Source organism: Oryzias latipes, chromosome 14 (genome assembly GCF_053564925.1).
Source record: "Oryzias latipes strain Hd-rR chromosome 14, Olatipes_Hd-rR_3.1".
Classification (NCBI taxonomy): Eukaryota; Metazoa; Chordata; class Actinopteri; order Beloniformes; family Adrianichthyidae; genus Oryzias; species Oryzias latipes.
Window position 1 is genome coordinate 24625844 of NC_136250.1, and position 19962 is coordinate 24645805.

Sequence of the window (19962 nt, forward strand, 5' to 3'; positions counted from 1 at the left end):
TAAAACACTCAGGCAACTACTGGTTCACCCAAAAGACAAGATTGAGCAACACAAGAAATGCAATGTCATTTATGAAATGCCATCTCACACCTGACACATCATTCACAGGGTTGGCTTTGGTGCAGGAGGTGCAACAGTCTGAGCAGGCATCACAAAACCGATTTTTCTATTGCAGATGCTCCCGTCACTGCATGGTCTTACCTCAAGGCCGTCTCACACAGCCGCTACGTACTCATCATCATCCCCCAGCTTCCCCAGCACACCCTCAACTCCCTGTTCATGGATGATAACGCTCCACCGCATGGTGCCAGGACTGTCACAGCAGGACTTTAGGAAGGGTGAGTGCCTCATATGGAATGGCCAGCAATGACCTCTGACCTGAATGCCACAGAGAAGACTGGATAATCGGACCCCGCCCCCAAGTGACTTGGCAGAATGTAGGAAAAAGGAAAAGTACTGATGTAAATAACACCACCATACGGCTAACCTGTTGTGAGTAATGCATTTGTTCCTCGAACAGGAACTGATGAACAAACTTATCAATGCTGTTATTGACATTATTTGAAGTCTATGGCAGCTACAATGCCAAAGGAAGTTCCATCTGATCTATGTTATACTGCCTAAAAACATACTTTTTAGGCAGTTTTACACTGTTTAGCTTGATAGAAATTGTGCAACTGTGACTTTACAGAAATGACTAGGATGCCTGATGATAAATGTTCACATCGATCTTTAACTCAGCTAAATAAGCAAACAGATTTCATGACAAGTATTCATGTTTTTTATTCAATAAAACAGAGGTTTAATATAAACATACTGGCCATCAGAGGGTTAAGAATCTTACTTTGTTTTTCCATATTAGATGACTACATTTCAAGCAGGATCAGTTTCCACATTATCCTGCACTTTTGGGCGTGTTCAGGTTCCACAAAAGGGGTGGGGCTTCAAAGATTTGAAGAAGATCAAACATCTGCCGTTTTGCTCATGGCTGCAGCAGAACTCTAAGCATCCAGGCTGGAAACATTAAAAAGAACCATGGGGGGGGGGGGTTGTTGTTGATGTTGACAGAACTGGATTGTGACACAGAGAGGACAACGTTTTCGGGATTATTGACTCAGCTGTGAAGCTGCTGCAGGTTTTCGGCAGCTGCTCCAGACTCAGCCAGGGATGGAAGATTCTGTTCCAACTGAACCAGACCTGATCTTCAAGGAGGACAGACTCCCAACAGGAAGCTCAGACCACATAGCTGCTCGCGTTCGGCGCGCTTGAGGGAAGGACAGGAGCAGGATTCTACAGACTACCAACAAGGGGTTCTAGCCGGCCTGGAGCGGGTCGGTTCTCGCTGCTGCAGACGGCAGCTGGGCCGTCATAAAGCGTCATAGTCGTCGTCATCCTCGTGCTTTCTCTTCAGAGAGTCTGCGGCGGCGCTCTGCGACACCATATTGGTTGTGATGAGGATGTTCTTGGAGCCAATCAGAGACGGGTTGATGAGCACGTTGGAGACGGTGGGCGTGAACGGCGTCGCTGCAAAACAAACATCCGAGTTCAAACCACAGACGAAACACGATTGATGTTTTTTTTGCTAAAACTTCCGTTTTGCCACAGCAAATGTTTCTGTAAATAAAGAGTGTGTGCATCTTTACACGTGTGTGCATCTTTACACGTATGTGCGTCTTTACACGTATGTGCATGTGAGTGCTTCAGACAGAAATATTACACGCGTACACAGCAGGTCTATAGTGCAAGAGCGCCTCCTTCAGTCTGACGGGAGACCAGCTTCGAGTTGTGGAGGAATGATCAGAAAGAGCAGCTTCTTACTGGTTTTGCTGACGTTGGTCTGGGAGGAGGGGGGGATCTGAACGGTGAACCTCTGACCCGTTAGAGAAACTGGAGTTCCAGCTTTGGCGGCAGATGGCGTTCCTGTGGCAGAAATGACGGTCAGCACAAACGGACGAGGCCGGTTCCATCTGACCCCCTGCAAGTCGACGGCTGTGCCAGAACTCACCGATGGTGGGGGTGGAGGGCCTGCTGGAGACGGCGCCGACGCTGAGGCGAGGCACGGATATCCTGCCAGCTGACGATACCTGGAGGGAAGGAAGGGGTCAGAGGAGTCGGTCTGACCTCGGTGTCCGCTGGGTTTGTCTGCTGCGATCGTGTCATGACATGAACCGTAGCGCGGCGTGCTCACAGAAGAGGTGTGGATCACGGTTCAGATGAGACCGATGTCGTGCTGTGATCACTAAACATACGATTCCCCAAGGCAATGATATCGGTTCTTAAAACAGGAACGGTTTCTTCCGTTCTGTGGAACTGGTTCGGTTTTGTGACTTCAAACGTTTGAGCAACAAACCACACGCTGCAAAATGTGTTTATAGGCTGCTGCTACTAAAACAGATTTGATTTTCTCTCTTCGAGATGGTCAAGCTGGCAGCACCTCACGAAACATCTGTCATATTGTTTTACAAACTCTTTACAGCTTTATTTAGTGGCACTTTGTGTTCAGGCCAACTCCCAAAAGAAAAAATAAAATCCGTTTTGTTAAATATTTGTAATTTAATTTGTATTTTTTGTTTGAGAAGGTAAAAGGAAAGGAGAAAAAAATAGTTTAAAAGGTTCAATCTAATGTTTTGGGCGTGTCGTCCAGCCACTGTGGCCTAGTAAAGACCGCATAAGCCACATTCACCTGTTGAAGTTTTCTAAACACGCTCTTTTGTGGTTCTTTTCTAAGAGAAGTCGGTCAGGGAGAATGCTGGCTCTCAATGAAGCGTCAGACAGATGGGGTGAAGGACACCCACCTTCTTCTGGATGGACTTCAGCCTGTAGTTGGGCGCCGTGAGACAGTAACGGTCGGGGGGGAGCCGCGGGCCGCAGTACGGTTTGATGAGAGGGAGGGGGGTCTGGTTCTTCTGCCGAGCGACCTCCAGGAGGAACTGTAAGAACACAGAGAGCGTGAGACGTGCGGAAGAACTTTTGTTCTGGTCTCAGCTTGTCAGAGCCTGGGAGCACACTGACGTCTCGCGGCGGAGGCGAGGTGAACGACTGGTCCATTCTGCACTGGATGGCCAATTTGATGTCATCGGCGTCCACCGTGGACTTCTTGGCGTGAGTGGCATAGATCTTAGCGTCTTCTATGATGGTCGTCACATATCCTGAAGAGAAAAACTAAATAACTGAAAAAAATCAAATGATTTCTGCAGGATCTTCTGGACGATGTAGAAAACCAAACGTGTAGAAATATAATCGTAGTAAAGAACTTTAACACTAAAAAAGGAAGAACTGACAGAAAAATCTGATAGTCTTCTTAAATAAGGAGCGGCTGTGAGGAGGATGAGCATTCAGCTCATCAGCTCACTGCCAGAAACGCTCAGAACCAGAACAGTTCTGCTCAGGTCCAACTCACTGTAGGTGAACTCCAGCATCTGGTTGATGACCCGTGGCTCATACTCCGTGATCCCCATGTCCTTCAGGATCTGGATCATCACCTGAAACACAGAACAGGCCAGTCAGATCAAACATGCTGGTTCTGCTGGGGCTGAACTGCAGTGAAGTTCATGCGTTCCCTCACTGACAAACGTCTCCTAATGCTGCAGCACGTCTGCTTCAATGTCGCTGCAGAAAGTAAAAAAAAGCCACGACTGACATTTCTTCCCTTTAATTTCTAATTTGATTGTGAAGGAAATTTTACTGCTGGATTCTCTCCACACCCCACTCATTGCTGACGCATGTCAGGTCACTCGCTCACGTGTAGAAAATCCATCCTCTGCTTCTAAAAGCAACTGCACCAACTGCTAAGTTAAAACCTCCAAGCCAGCAAAGTTAACAAAAAAACAGCGAGGAAACAGAAGAGCCTTCAAGAACAAAAAACCAGGAGTCTATAGCTGTCCAATGTTGCAACGACGCCGCTTCCTTTTCACAAATAAAGTTATGAAAGACCCACTCCAATGAAAATGGTGGTTTACAATTTTTTAAAGCCTTTTTTTAAAACATAAAAAACTTTAGGAATCAAATTGCAGTTCTGAGTAATTCTTTATTCAAATTATGGTGAAACAGGAGCAGATAAAATAATGCTGTTTGAAAAAAAATCATATTTGTTCCTTGTTCCGCTCCAGTCTGAATCATGCTTGCTAACATTATTGGTGAAAAAAAAAATAGTGAGCAATCATAAGTACAGATTAAATCCAGATTCCAGCACAGACGAGCAAAACAAAGACTTACACAGATCTATTTCAGTCAGACAACTCATGCAGTAAAATATGTATTTTCACATCTTTTTTTGGCATTCCACATTCTTCTAGTTTGGCATAAGACTCCATGCAATTTCATGGGACAAATTTCCATTAACTTTAGGGTAATAACTACCCCTAACGGAGCTCACGGGTGGAAACCGGGGAGGAGGGTGGGGCAACAAACGCGCTGCAGTAAAGGAGGATGAACAACTCACACACCTGGACTTAAATAGGACGCTGAACAGGTGAGTTGATTAACTGAACCGAGCTAGGGGAGTAACCAAGTAAACGCACTGCCCGAGTTATCTGCCCGAAATGCTCCTCACTTGTCAGCAAGTGGATGCATCGGAATGTCCCGCCCCCTGTGTCCTCTACATCACAAATGCACTGTTTTTCAAGCAGCTTTTTTTAATATGAAGAAATGCTCAGAAATGTAACTTTTAACTAACTTTTCTTTATACGTGTCTGCAATCATCAGAATAAGACATGCTAAAAAAAAACACCATTTGAATTGGAGTGGGTCTTGAAACTCTGTAAAAACATCTACTTTACAGGTCTTCTCAGTTTAAAACCTGACCAGGAAATCCTGCGGCTCATGATCAGGAGCTGAGATTTGACACTTTACTGTGTGATGATGACACATGTTCCACGGATCATTATTTATGAGCATAAAGCTCTGGCCCACTCTGCTGCAGCCCACTGCCAAAGGAAACACAGCATGACACAACATTTGATTTGACAATAACATTTCAACACTGCTAAACATTTCACAACTAAATAAGGAAACCGAACAAGTGCCTGCGAACAAAAATCGACTGAAACCTTCGTATTTTTTAGCTGGATCTGTCGTTTCGTGCAAAAAGCGGAGACTTGTTTTGCTGCAGGAAAACTTCCGTCTGAACAAGTAGAGAACAGATTGGATGCATTAGCAGCACAAAGCACAGAAACCGGATTCCCAGTTCAGCGCAGGAAGTCCTGAAACCAGGTCGGAGTCGAGGTTCCGATGAGTTTGGAAAGAGGGCGGGGAAAAAATTACAATAACTCACAAGTATCAGAACTCAAAGTCAGTTGGTTCCGATCCAATACCCAACAGATCCGTTCATGTTTGCTGACGAAATGCGGGCTAAACACACGAAGGCTAATGCGTTAGCATGAGAGGCTACGTTAACTCTGCCTGCAGCATCATGCTAACATGTCAGCGCTGCAGACTAAAAAACAAAAGTCAGGGTTTCCGGGCAGCATGGGGGTGAAGTTACCTTAACCTGCAGCTTCTAAGAAAGCTAAGAAAAGCCACCGAATAACGATTACCTGGGCGTCTTTAGGGAGAGTTTTCGGAGATGACATTTTAATGTGCACCGAAGCGCCTTTCTTCTTCTACGTTTATTTTACCCTACGTAAGAAGCTCCGCTGCGCCCACCGACTGAATGCTGCCCCCACAGGTGACACGCTTAACTGCAATAACTCCTCACCTCTCCTTTGAGAAACAAACAGTCCAAAAATTATTTTCTGGAAGCATTTGTGTTGCATAATTAAAAATAAAACTCAATACCAGAAATGCTTTTTAACTTTCAAAATTAAGCTGCATTTTTTTACTCAAAATTAAAATGAAAAAGCAATTCGCCAAAATGCTTTTTTCATTGTCTTCTTCAACGCTGCTTATTCTGTCACTTAATTCAAATGATAATGAAAATAGTATTAGACATTTCATTTTCAAAAAGTTCTCTGATAAATGTGTAGCAAACTTCAGTTAGAAATGTCTAATTTAACAATTAAAATGGATTAAGAGAAATACTTTTTCATTTTCAAAATCAATCTGCATCAAATAACTCAAAATAAAAATGAAAAATCAATACTTCAAAATGCTTTTTCATTTTCTACTTAAAAACCGCTTATTCTGTGTCATAAGCACAGTCAAAAACACTCACCGCACTGGTTTAAAAGACATATGAGCGAGCAGCCCCGTAATCATAATCATAACAGTAATAAAGCATACTTAGAACATAGTCTCCTGCAGTTCCTGCAGTGGTTACGGTCACCTGTGTGATGGGGCCCAGTTTTAAGAATAAGGGATATGTACAGAGTTGCGGTAAATATAGAGGAATAAAGCTGTTGAGTCATACAATGAAGTTATGGGAAAGCGTAGTTGAAGCTAGACTAAGAGCAGAAGTGAACATTTGTGAGCAGCAGTATGGTTTTACTGCCAAGAAAGAGCACTACAGATGCAGTTTTTTGCTTTCTGGATGTTGATAGAGAAGTACCGAGAAGGTCAGAGAAAGCTACACTGTCTTTGTAGATCTGGAGAAGCCTAAGGACAGGGTGCCCAAAGAGGAACTGTGGTATTGTATGAGGAAGTCTGGAGTGACAGAGAAGTATGTTAGAGCAGTGCTGGACATGTATGAGGACTGTAAGACAGTGGTGAGGGTGTGCTGTAGGGGTGACAAATTTTCTTTATTTTCAAACACAAATGAAAGCAAACACAAGAGTTTAAAATAGACAGATACAACAAAACAGTGTTCTTGTAAAGGGGTGGGTTGAAGAGAACTCTTGTATGATCCCACCCCTTTTTCCGTCACCCGATGATGTGTGTATTTCTATTTATAGTTTTGTTCAAAACATTCACATTGCATTCTGCATAGCATCCTGGCTCCTCAATATGTTCCTCACTTTGAAACCATCTTTCAAGACAGATTCCTCCATGGCCAATCTGATCCAGGTTTAGTTCTGCTCTTGGCTTCCTTGGTTTGGAAAGTGTAAAGCTCACATGAACTCCGGTTTGGACCGAACACAGAACTGGCTCTCGTAAGAATGAGGGTCTCTGTTCTCTTGCAGATAACCTCTGGTCACTTCAGTTTGGATGCAGAGGAACCACAGAAATGGATTGAACCAAGGTTCCTGCTTTGTTCAGTCTTACGACCATCCTCCAATTGAGTAGCTGTTAAAACTGCATGGTTTTTCCTCCACTTCAGTCCACTTCCATCTTTGGTTCTCTTCTGAGAGCTGTGGGTGAAAGTAAACCAAACAACATGATGAGGTAGCATTTATCAGCATTCACACGCATTCCAGAGAGAGGGGCCGACAACGTCGGTCTTCAGACTGATGTTCTGCGGGGATGAAGAGTTCACGGAAGACATTCTGTTGGTACATGTCAGGAAAAGGGCCTTTAAAAAGGTTTCTCCTCTGAAAATTTTGTTACATGTTGTTTTATGAACATCTTCCAAAGTGAAGTGTGTCTTTTGTTGAACAGATTTTAGAGTCCAGCAGGGGGCGCAGTCGCTCCGTGCCTGGAAAATGGTTCCGGTTTAAGTCTGGAGCCTCTGTGACTGAGACATTGGGGAGTGGTTGAGCGTGCGCGTGTCTTGGTGAACTTCAGTCTGACATGTTGACAGCTCTTGTTTATGGTTTACCAGCAATGATGACCTGTAGCAGGGTGTGTCCCGCTCTGGAATTTTTAGGGCCTTCTAATGCCAGCCCCTCACCCTAACTCCACCCCAAATAGTCTTTCATCACCAGTGGTTATGGGAATAGAATCAAATCGAGTTTTTGTCTCTGGGTGAAACAACACAAAGAGTAAAGATCTGTTCATCTAAGTGACAGTGTTCCAACTGCACACAAAGCACACTGAGTCTGAAAAGGTCCAATTTCTGGTGACATGGAGATGAAACTGGACTCTGAGGTCAAACTCTCGGAACAAAGTGCTTTTCTCGTCAGGTGTAATTGTCTGCCCTGAGTTTGTCCCTGTGTTTGAGAACCGATGGATTTTGAGCATGGTTTCAGGTTCTGCTGTAATCTGACAAAACGACAAAACGTGCAGCATCAGGACCAGAAGGCAGGCATTACAGTTCACACTCAACAGTTTCCTCTCAGAGCAGAAGAGAGAAGCTGTTTCTGTCACTCATTTACAAACACGCTTTATGGATTTAAAGATGGGCCCCATCTGATCCACCCCCCCACAACACTATCTTCCCTTTTTCGACACAGAGCTGGCAGTCAGGAAAGAAGAACTGCGTGGAGAAGTTCTCTTCAGCTCTCAGAGATAAATCACACAAGTGATGAAGAACAGATGGCTCGAATGAGGAGTTCAGGTCCAACGTGGAAAACCCAGCTTTGTTTCAAAAATCTTCTGCTTCATGAGGAACTTCCTCTTGGCGAGGATGGGAACAAAACAAAAAGAGACACGAAAACACAAATTCTTACACACAACAGAACAACACAGAATCAAAAAGACATGCAAAAATACACGACAACAATAAACACAACAATTTAAAAAATCAATTTGTTTAAAAGAATTACAATGAAACTTGTTTTCATGCTAAAACGGTTAAATTTCTGTGTAAAAACTCTCAACACAAAAAAGATCCGATGGTATGAGAGTAGTTCAGACTGCTAGTCCGACTGTGTGTTTGTGTGTGTTGCATGCTTTCTGTTCCTTTATACGGTTGTTGTGTGTGTTTGTGTGTCTGTAAATGTGGATGTTTACGTGCACATTACTTCGTGTTAAGGTTAGTGTGTTTGTGTGCTAGCTTAGATGTATGGCTGTGTCTGTTTGGGTGTAATAATGTGTGTGTGTGTGTGCCTCAAAGCGTGTGTTAATTTGAATGTGTGTGAGTTTGTGTAAATGTGTATGTTGATTTTTAATGTGGTAATCTGAACAAGCGTCCCAATGTGGGTTATTTTGAGTGTGTTATTGTCCGTGAATGTGTTATTTTGAGTTTGTTGGTAATAAGTGTGTGCTAATGTGAATTTGTGTTAGTGAGTGTTTCTGTGTAAAGATGTATTTTTTTACTTTGACTATGTCTTAATGTGTGTGTGTTCATTTGGGTGTGTCTTAATGTGTGTGTGTTAATTTGCGTTTGTGTTGATGTGTGTGTGTTAAATTATGAATAGATGTGTATGTATATGTGCATTTGATTGTGAATGTGTGTGTGTTAAAGTTTGTGTGGAGGTGTGTGTGTTAAATTGTGAATGTCTGTGTGTGTTAAAGTGTGTGTGTGTGGATGTGTGTTAATGTGAGAATGTGTGTTAAAGTGTGTGTGGATGCGTTAAAGTCTGTGTGGATGTGTGTGTAGGTGTGTGTGTGTGTTAAAGTGTGGATGTGTGTGTTAATGTGAGAGTGTGTGTAGATGTGTGTGTTAATGTGTGTGTGCGTTAAAGTGTGGATGTGTGCGTTAATGTGTGTGTGTGTGTTAAAGTGTGTGTGGATGCGTGTGCGTTAAAGTGTGTGTTAAAGTGTGTGTGGGGATGCGTGTGCGTTAAAGTGTGTGTGGATGCGTGTGCGTTAAAGTGTGTGTGGATGTGTGTGTGTTAAAGTGTGTGGGGATGCGTGTGCGTTAAAGTGTGTGGGGATGCGTGTGTGTTAAAGTGTGTGTGGAAGCGTGTGCATGAAAGTGTGTGGGGATTCGTGTGTGTTAAAGTGTGTGTGGATGCGTGTGCGTTAAAGTGTGTTTGGATGCATGTGTGTTAAAGTGTGTGTGGATGCGTGTGCGTTAAAGTGTGTGGGGATGCATGTGCGTTAAAGTGTGTGTGGATGCGTGTGTGTTAAAGTGTGTGCGCATGCCTGTGCGTTAAAGTGTGTGTGGATGCGTGTGCGTTAAAGTGTGTGTGGATGCGTGTGTGTTAAAGTGTGTGGGGATGCGTGTGTGTTAAAGTGTGTGGGGATGCGTGTGCGTTAAAGTGTGTGTGGAAGCGTGTGCATGAAAGTGTGTGGGGATTCGTGTGTGTTAAAGTGTGTGGGGATGCATGTGCGTTAAAGTGTGTGTGGATGCGTGTGCGTTAAAGTGTGTTTGGATGCATGTGTGTTAAAGTGTGTGTGGATGCGTGTGCGTTAAAGTGTGTGGGGATGCATGTGCGTTAAAGTGTGTGTGGATGCGTGTGTGTTAAAGTGTGTGCGCATGCGTGTGCGTTAAAGTGTGTGTGGATGCGTGTGCGTTAAAGTGTGTGTGGATGCGTGTGTGTTAAAGTGTGTGGGGATGCGTGTGTGTTAAAGTGTGTGGGGATGCGTGTGCGTTAAAGTGTGTGTGGATGCGTGTGTGTTAAAGTGTGTGTGGATGTGTGTGTGTTAAAGTGTGTGGGGATGCGTGTGCGTTAAAGTGTGTGTGGATGTGTGTGTATTAAAGTGTGTGTGGATGTGTGTGTATTAAAGTGTGTGTGGAAGCGTGTGCATTAAAGTGTGTGTGGATGCGTGTGCGTTAAAGTGTGTGTGGATGCGTGTGCGTTAAAGTGTGTGTGGATGTGTGTGTATTAAAGTGTGTGTGGATGTGTGTGTATTAAAGTGTGTGTGGATGTGTGTGTATTAAAGTGTGTGTGGAAGCGTGTGCATGAAAGTGTGTGTGGATGCGTGTGCGTTAAAGTGTGGATGTATGGGTGTTAAAGTGTGGATGTTTGTGTTAATGTGAGAGTGTGTGTGGATGTGTGTGGAGATGTGTGTGCTTTATAGTGTGTGGTGATGTGTGTGCATTAAAGTGTGTGTGGAAGCGTCTGCGTTCAAGTGTGGATGTGTGTTTTAAGGTGTGTGTGTGTTAAAGTGTGAATGTGTGTGTTAAGGTGTGTGTGTGTTAAAGCGTGGATGTGTGTGTTAATGTGAGAGTGTGTGTGGATGTGTGTGGAGATGTGTGTGCTTTATAGTGTGTGGTGATGTGTGTGCATTAGAGTGTGTGTGGATGCGTCTGCGTTCAAGTGTGGATGTGTGTGTTAAGGTGTGTGTGTGTTAAAGTGTGGATGTGTGTGTTAAGGTGTGTGTGTGTTAAAGTGTGAATGTGTGTGTTAAGGTGTGTGTGTGTTAAAGTGTGGATGTGTGTGTTAAGGTGTGTGTGTGTTAAAGTGTGGATGTGTGTGTTAAGGTGTGTGTGTGTTAAAGTGTGGATGTGTGTGTTAAGGTGTGTGTGTGTTAAAGTGTGGATGTGTGTGTTAAGGTGTGTGTGTGTTAAAGTGTGAATGTGTGTGTTAAGGTGTGTGTGTGTTAAAGCGTGGATGTGTGTGTTAATGTGAGAGTGTGTGTGGATGTGTGTGGAGATGTGTGTGCTTTATAGTGTGTGGTGATGTGTGTGCATTAGAGTGTGTGTGGATGCGTCTGCGTTCAAGTGTGGATGTGTGTGTTAAGGTGTGTGTGTGTTAAAGTGTGGATGTGTGTGTTAAGGTGTGTGTGTGTTAAAGTGTGGATGTGTGTGTTAAGGTGTGTGTGTGTTAAAGTGTGGATGTGTGTGTTAATGTGAGAGTGTGTTAAAGTGTGGATGTGTGTGTTAAGGTGTGTGTGTGTTAAAGCGTGAATGTGTGTGTTAAGGTGTGTGTGTGTTAAAGTGTGGATGTGTGTGTTAAGGTGTGTGTGTGTTAAAGTGTGGATGTGTGTGTTAATGTGAGAGTGTGTTAAAGTGTGGATGTGTGTGTTAATGTGAGAGTGTGTGTACACAGAGTTGTAGGTTAATGAGGCTGCAGAGCTGCATTGTGATGATCTGTTTGGAGACAAAAATGTTAAATGAGGTCTATAAAGCTAACGTTTGCCCTGAACTCAGCCTGCTCTGTGGGGGTGCTGGTGTTACCCTGCGCCTGTAGTAGGGTGGTGGTGGTGCCGGTGGGGGCGATAGTGGTGGCGATAGTGGTGGCGGTGGCGCCCTCGGCGTGTTCAGTCCTTTGGGGAGCTGTGGCTAAATACCAGTAGTCCCGCGTGTCTTCAGTATTATCTGGTTTACAGCGCACTACCGTTCTTTACAGCTTCTCTGTTTATCCACAATCAATGTGGCCAATAAGTGGCGTATTAGGGGCAGTAAGTATATTGTAAATGAAAGTTTATGGTAAAATGGCCCATAAAGATGCGGCTATATAAGTCTGGATGAGAGGTGAAGTTGCAGGAGTTTATGGACGCCGGCGAGAGGCTGCATGTATTTACTCAGTTTGAGTCTGCCGTCTTATTTGCTCTAATTATTGACGTGTTGATGAAGAAGAGGCCGTAAACATGCGGGTCGGACCGCAGCCGAAACATTCGCCAACAAATCAGACCAAGGCCTGCAGGACCTAAGGTCAGCTTAGTCTGTTTGCTTAGCAGCCATTTTGTTTGAACCAGGTGATGCGTGTCCTGAAATGGCTGCCAGATGAGTGCATAAACGGGGTGGGGGGGAGGATTCCTCAGACAGTTTCGAGGGAGGGTGGACCGCCACGGTAACGGCGTTCTCCACCATGCTTGTACCGGCTTACAGGTAAACCCGAAGAGTCGTCTCACAGGAGTTAAAGTCTCCCGTGGAGCCGCACCGAGCGGCGAGCTGTCCTCGCATGTGGCTGCTGCTGCGCATCCCTCCCCACCCCCGCCCCCGCGAACGTTTGACCTGCTGATAACGCAGCAGGATGTTGTTCCTCATTAACATGGCTCATAAATGCAGAACAATGTCTGTGTTACCTTCAAGGGGGACCCGGCGCTCCACAGCAGATAAAGACGAGTTTCAGGTTCAGGCTCTCAGCAGCCCGTCAGAGTCTATTCTGCCATGTCGGCGTCCCCCCCAACCATTCTGCTGTTCATCCCACACAGGAAATCTTTACAATCCAATCAACTATCAATCAGGAAAAAACTCCAAATTATGACAGATAACAGCAGTGAACCAGATGAAGCAGTGAACCAGACGAAGCAGTGAACCAGATGAAGCAGTGAACCAGATGTGACAGGCGAGGTTCAGACAAGGAAGAAACAGAGAGTCGAACACTGGAACATCTGTCATTGAGACAAAGGGGAAATAAAGCAGACAAGTTTACAAACCTTTATCTTCCTATTCTGTGCCTCCTGCAAACAACTTAAATGAGAGTCGCATTTTAAAACCACTCCAGCTGGAGCCAGGTCAGTTCTCCAGGTAACCACCAGGGGCTGCAATCCACACTGGAGCCAGAATCCAAATTCCAACTCAAACCTTGACGGAAGGACAACAACGACCGAGGCTTTATTTTAAAATAGATGAAGAATTAGATCATCAGGTCAGATGAAAGGCTGTTCCGTCTGCTTGGACCACTTCTGGGGCAGATTGTTCTAGAAGGAGGTGATGTTGAAGACGCTTTTGCTGCTCAGATGCCCCAGACCAAACTTTGTTCATACATGTGAGACTTTTATGTGTCGGTACCACACTGGGAAGAAACCTTTCATCAGTTTTCCTACAGATCGGATTGAAATTTGGGTCCAGCATCCGGTTTGAAAGACCTAAACACAAACATTCAACTTTGAATATGTAAGTAACTTGGAGGTTTGGATTCTTCAGGCTATTTTACTTTTGGAAACCCGGGGATGTCCCTGTTGTGATCTAGAGCACCATGAAGCCAGCAGGGGGGTTGGATTTGAGGAAAGATGTGTTTTAATCTTGCTGAGAGCAGAGTCTTGTTGATCCCGATCTTCTTATGGTTCAAGGAATTATTTGTGTGATTTCCTTCGGTTTATACAGCTATACAGCTGAAAATCTTTGATTGAGTCTCCCTCTGCGTTTTAGGTCTGCATGTACCCGTCCAAACCCCCCCCCCCCCCCCCCCTCCACAAACATGACTGTGTCTCTGCGGTGAAAGCGTTTTACTACACCCCCCTAATAAAGTTTATGGTGGTGAAGAGGCAGAGAACAGCTCGGTGCTCATTACCTTTGTTGACATAAAAATGAGAGGCAGGTGCAGCTGTTGCTGCACGGAGAGCACAAGCTCAGAGTCCACATCGTGCATGTGATCGCAAACTCACAGGGATGCTCAGTTCCAGCAGCCACAATCCAGTGGCTGCTTTTTATCTGACCAGATTGATCATATTCAGACAAAAAAACACTGCAGCGGTGCAGGGTGGATCCCTCAGACAGTCTGCTGATGTTTATGAAAGGTGCGGGAGTGTGAAAAACCATAATCAGTCACATGACACCACAACACAAAAAAGGAGGTTTTTGGTCCACAGCTGCAGTTACAGTGAAGTGAATAAGTATTTGATCACCCAGTGATTTAGCAAGGTCTCCCACTTAGAAAACATGGAGGGGTCTAAAACTTTCATCATAGGTGCATTTCCACATTGACAGAATCTGAAGAAACATTCAGAAATCACGTTGTGCGATTTTTTAAAAACAATTTATTTGTATATTACTGTGACAAATAAGTATTTGATCACTTGAGTTAAACAACTTTAATATTTGGTACAGAAGCCTTTGTTAACAATTACAGAGGTCAAATGGTTCCTTGCTTCTTATGGAGCCACTCCTTGGTTTTCTTGGCTGTGTGCTTCGGGTCATTGTCCTGCTGAAAGACCCAGCCAACGCTCTGACAGAGGTAAGGAGATTTTGGCCCAATATCTCACAATACAGAGCCCCGTTCATCCTCTCCTTAATAAAGTGCAGTCGTCCTGTCCCCTGTGCAGAGAAACACCCCCAGAGCATGATGCTTCCACCCCCGTGCTTTACTGTAGGTATGGTGTTCTTGGGATGATGTTCCTCCTTCTTCCTCCTCCAAACACGCCGTATGGAGTTAAGACCAAAAAGTTCTATTTTGGTCTCATGTGACCACAACACTTTCTCCCATGACTCCTCTGGATCATCAAGATGGTCATTGGCAAACTTCAGACGGGCCTTGACATGGGCTGACTTCAGCAGCGGAACCTTCCGCATGATTTTAAACCATGACATTTTAATTACTTATAGTAGCCTTGGAAACGGTGGTCCCAGCTCTCTTAAGGTCATTGACCAGCTCCTCCCGTGCAGTCCTGGGCTGATTCTTCACCTTCCTTAGCATCATCGATACCCCATGAGGTGAGATCTTGCGAGGGGCCCCAGTCCGAGGGACATTGACAATCATTAGCCTCTTCTATTTTCTGACAATTGCTCCAATAGTTGTTCTTTTCTCCCTAAGCTGCTTGGCAATTGCCCCGTAGCCACTTCCAGCTTTGTGAAGGTCTTTTGACACCTCTTTGTTTTTGCCCATGTTGGTAGTTAGACTTCTGACTGATAGTGGGCTGCACAGGTGCCTTTATGCAAGCTAAGTGGAATGGAGTGGAGTTAGACTATTTAAAAGCAAAACAGCAGGTCTTTGCTGGGCAGAAATCTGATAATCTGTCATGACGTCGTAGACGTGGCAGACCCAATTGTTGAAACCCAGAAGTGAACCCGCAACAAGGATTAGTTTGAAAGTGATTTTATTTTTCCAGGGATTGAACAGAGGCTCTTGGAGAGCGTGAGTAGAATAATCTTCAGGTGAAGATCTGACGTCCCAGCAGCTGAGAGCGGTGAGGACGTGTGAAGACAAAGTCATGTGCAGACACAGTCGTGCACAGATACAGTCGTGCACAGATACAGTCGTGCGCAGACATAGTCGAGTGAAGACACAGACGTGTGAAGACAAAGTCATGTGCAGACACAGTCGTGCACAGATACAGTCGTGCACAGATACAGTCGTGCGCAGACATAGTCGAGTGAAGACACAGTCGTGTGCAGACACAGTAAGTATGCAAAAACAAAAATGTTTCCTGAAACTTCTGGTAATCTGTCTGAACACTCACTGGTAACCGTCAAAAAATTGCTTTTTTTATTTGTCTAAATTTTCTTTGTTTATAAAGCATCAGCTCAAAACCAAGGATGTCAAAAAAGAACAACACAAAAAAAACCAAAAGATCACTGAGCTTTCATAGTCATGATTTTTGTCATCCATTTCAGTCCAGGTAATTCCAATAAGGTCAGATTATTTTAAATGTGCATTAACATCTTATGTCTGTGAATAACAAATTACACCAATGGATTTCCAGCATAAACCTCATAATGAGCAACCAAAATCCTACAGTGGAAAAGAAAAGTCCATCTCAGGGGTGGGGAAAGCCAACGGAACAAGACTCAGAAAGGGAAATGCATCATCTGGGACCAGCTGGAGTCAGAGAGGATGGGAAAGAACCACACATGAAAAAAAAAACACTACAACATCTGTTGTAGGGCAAACAGAGAAGACAATGTCCCCTGATCTTAACCGCATCGGTTATAAATCAAAAATCAAATCAAAATTGGAAAATACAGTTTGGATTGATGTATGGTAGGTTTATGTTATTATAACGTAAAAACAACACACATGTGATGTGAGCAAAAACTAATCAACCATCATTTCAGTCCAATGAGTGGAAACACTTAGATTTAGATTTAGATTTAGATTTAGGGTTAGATTTAGATTTACAAAGTCAAGTGATCATACAGTGTGCTAGAATGTTCTAAGAATGTTCCCTTTGGATTCTTTGGATGTTGTAAAACAACAGTGGACTGAAATTTAAGAAAGTAAAATGTGAATGGATTTGATTTTCATTCTTGTTTACTTGTTTATTTGTACACATATTTAATTTACACTTGATGATCTTGAAGAAATCCAAGGAATTTGGAAAACTTCACTGTTCAGTAGCAGGAATTTCTCTCTGAGTCACACTAGTGGAAGTTTTGGATGAAGGTGTTCTGGGTCCATTTCAGGTCAGAGAATCGGATTGAATCAAATCGTTTAAAAATCAATCAAAGTCAAAAGGAAATCAAATCAACAACCACAAAAATCAAATCAAATCCTTGTTAAATGAATCATTACACCCCTAGAGAGAACAGCAGACAATTGGACAAACACAAAATCTTTCTGAACCTTTGTAATAAGTAAAAAGAAATATTGCAGCAGTGAGGGGAAAGAAAAAGACGAGTCTGAGGTACGGTCCAGGGAAAGTGTAAAAGCATACTGTAGATCCTAAAAGGACCAACAGTCGTAGTCTAAACAGCAAAACTGACATTGTGGCTCATCGTCACGGGGGGAGTGCCCAAAAGCTGAGGAGCAGGGCCCAAGGAGTCCAGGAAGGTGTGTTACTTAACTTCTGCAACCATGGTGCAGAGGGAGACCGACTGACCTCTGATCAAAAGATTGCAGGTTTGGTTCCCGCCCTGTGTCGAAGTGTACTTGGGCAACGCACTGATCCCCACATTGCTTCTGGTGGTTGTAGGTTGGTGCCAGTGTGAATCAGCAGAGCATGTAAATGTGTGTGTGCATGGGTGAATTGGTCTGTGACTGTAAAGTGCTTTGGGCCTTCAAGGAAGGTAGTAAAGCACTATAAAGGTATACACCATTAAAGGATGAATAAAGGAAAAGTCTGATTATTGGCCAAAAACAGTCTCAAGATTTGTTGAAACTGACGTAAGTGGCTAAAAACTACTAAAAACAGGGCAAAGCAGCTTTAACTGACCAAATAAAAGAATAGAATCAGGCTTAAAATCCGGGTTGACGGGTTAAAAACTGTTTCAAAATTATCTGAAAATGGAATAAAATCAGTTTGAAGATGGTCTAAAACTATGTTGGTAAGAGGCTGAAAACTTGAAATGCTCTATAAAAGGCTTTGACGGCTAAAAATGGACTTAAAGTAGAACTGAAATCGTTTTTTCGCTTGTATGTTCAGTTTGGTTCATCTCAGCTGCATAACATCATCATGTCTCTCACATTCACTGCTGTTTCTTCAGAATCGTCTTTGGTTGGTACATCACCTGTCCATCCTGGGGAGGACCCGTCTTTCATTTGAACATTACTGAGTTTTCATCTTTTTTTCCGGAATCCATTTTCTTTAAGGAGTTTTTCCTAAAAGGGTCTGAGGGCAGGGATACCCAGTTTAGTTTAGTCTGTTTAGTTTAGCAAACAGCTAGTGCATTCTATGACTTTATGTTCTTTATGATTCATGCTTATTACACAATCACTGGCATGTAGCCCATTGAGATGGCTATTGTTGCAAATATTGGGCCATATAAATAAAATTGATTTGAAGTTGAAGTGAATTGAATTATGAGCTGATCTTCTTTCCCATCAGCCTGCGCGCTGTTTCTTCTCCCTGATCCAGGTTTGCTGAAGCAGGTTAGATAATGTAAGTTTGGTTTCAGTGAAGATTTGGGTCCATTCCAGTTTGTTGAGGGAAATGTGACGCATGGATCTGGTGGGAAGCTCTGGGTTTGTCCCGTTGGTCCGGCTCGGTGCCACGTCTCCGCTGTGTGACGCAGTGCAGCTTATCAGGCAGGTAGAGTGTCTGTATCTGAGAGCGTAAGTGAAACAGGATTGCCAACCTTTGACCTGATAATGTTTATCTGTGCACATATTTAAAGACCATTCATTGACACGCTCAGTCAAGGTCGAGAGCTGATGACCTGCAGATGTTCACCAACTTCCTTCATACATTTCAGTGCAGGGTCGTGACTCTGTGGAGGGTTCTGTGGTTCTGGTTCGGTTCCAGGTTCTCCTCCGTTTCCTTGTGCAGAATCAAGAGCAGGAATTCCTTTCTTTTCCTGAAACTGCCTTTAGTCTTTTCATCGAAAGATTTTGAATGATGGAACTTCCTACTTTTTCTAGGAGAACGTTATGGGATGTCTTTGAATGTAAACCAGTGTTCTGACAAAACCCCAATTCTAATTATTTTATGATGTTTGTATTTAAAACAAAGATGGCTTCCTCACTTTTTGTGTAACTCTTGTGCTATCCTAAGCACTTTAAAATTGGGAGTTGGGTCATCTAGACCCCACTAGACAGTGCGCTTTTCTTCAATGATTTGTGATCTTCACTGGTGTCCATGGATTACATGAAATCTTTCCACCTTTATCCACCTTTGCCATGGTAGGGAGAACACATCAATGTAAGGGTGGGGTCATCTAAGATAACACAAGGGTTAAAAAAAAGAGGCATCTGGGCTTTTGGACAATCACTTTTATGATCATGAAGATCCTCTGGGCTCATGATGTGAGCCTCTTCGTTTTATCTTTTCATGAGTCAAATATCAACACAGAGGGATGAGTTTGATGAGAAATCCACAGCTGATGAAAAAAGACTGTTGACCGAACGTTGTTAGCTGACCGACTTAACTATTTCGTTTATTCCTATTTAGCTCAAGTTCAGCTCTTTGCCTGTTACCACCATCAGCACGCATGCACACACACACATATATGTGCATCTGCACACACATACGTGCATGCACACGAGCACGCTCAGCAGATAGTCTCTATCAGAGTCAGATAGGACTGTTGTTGGAGGCAAAGTGGGCCCAGAAGGACAAAGGTCCCAGTGTGGACTGACTGCAGCAGATAGCAGGATCGGCTCTGTTTGCCCACAGAGCTTCGCTGCCCTTTGGACACCACACCTCAACCGATGCAGTTCTTGGCAAACACAAGTGTGTGTGTGTTATTATATTGAAACAAACATGTAAATGTCTGTTGTTTTCTTCAGCTGACGTTGCTCTCAGAGAAAGGCCGGTTACGGCAGTGTTAGTCCTCATCACAACACACAGTCTGGAGTCTTTCTAAAAGCAGCTGGAGGGTTGAATCTGTGCTCAGGAACTGAACCAATGCAGAACGTAGAACCAGGAGAACCTGCCGTAACTCTGGACAAGGCATTGAAAAGTTGGGCCAGAACCACGGAGAACCAGAACCAAGCAATTCTCAGCAGCTGAGAGACAGTTCAAGTTTCTCCTCTGCTGGCTGGATGCAGAATCACTTCAACACCCGCAGCACGTTTGGGCCCGGAGTCCTGTGGTCAAGGTGAATCAGGCCTAAAGTCCAGACCATTTGAGATCCAAACTGAGAAGCTCCAAGGAATCCAGCACATCACCCAAAGGTGAATAAACAAGGAGGACCACCAACCAGAGAGAGGCAGTGGTTTTTGAATATCATAGAGGGGCATCTGAGTGTCTCCGTCCTAAGATCAAGACCTGAGGTCAGATCCTCTGACAACCATCAGAACAATAAAGCAGACACCAGGAACATAAACATGCAGAAGACAC

General features: G+C 43.9%; 1 protein-coding gene across 1 annotated transcript; it reads right to left on the reverse strand.

Moving 5' to 3' along the window:
• Positions 1-758: 758 nt before the first annotated feature.
• Positions 759-5687, reverse strand: taf9 (TAF9 RNA polymerase II, TATA box binding protein (TBP)-associated factor). Its single transcript, XM_011483834.4, has 7 exons — positions 5535-5687; positions 3401-3482; positions 3013-3149; positions 2796-2930; positions 2006-2084; positions 1819-1920; positions 759-1524 (listed from the first exon to the last, which is right to left on the reverse strand). The coding sequence occupies exons 1-7, from the start codon at positions 5568-5570 to the stop codon at positions 1367-1369; spliced, it is 729 nt and encodes a 242-aa protein (XP_011482136.1). The 5' UTR covers positions 5571-5687; the 3' UTR covers positions 759-1366.
• Positions 5688-19962: the final 14275 nt, after the last annotated feature.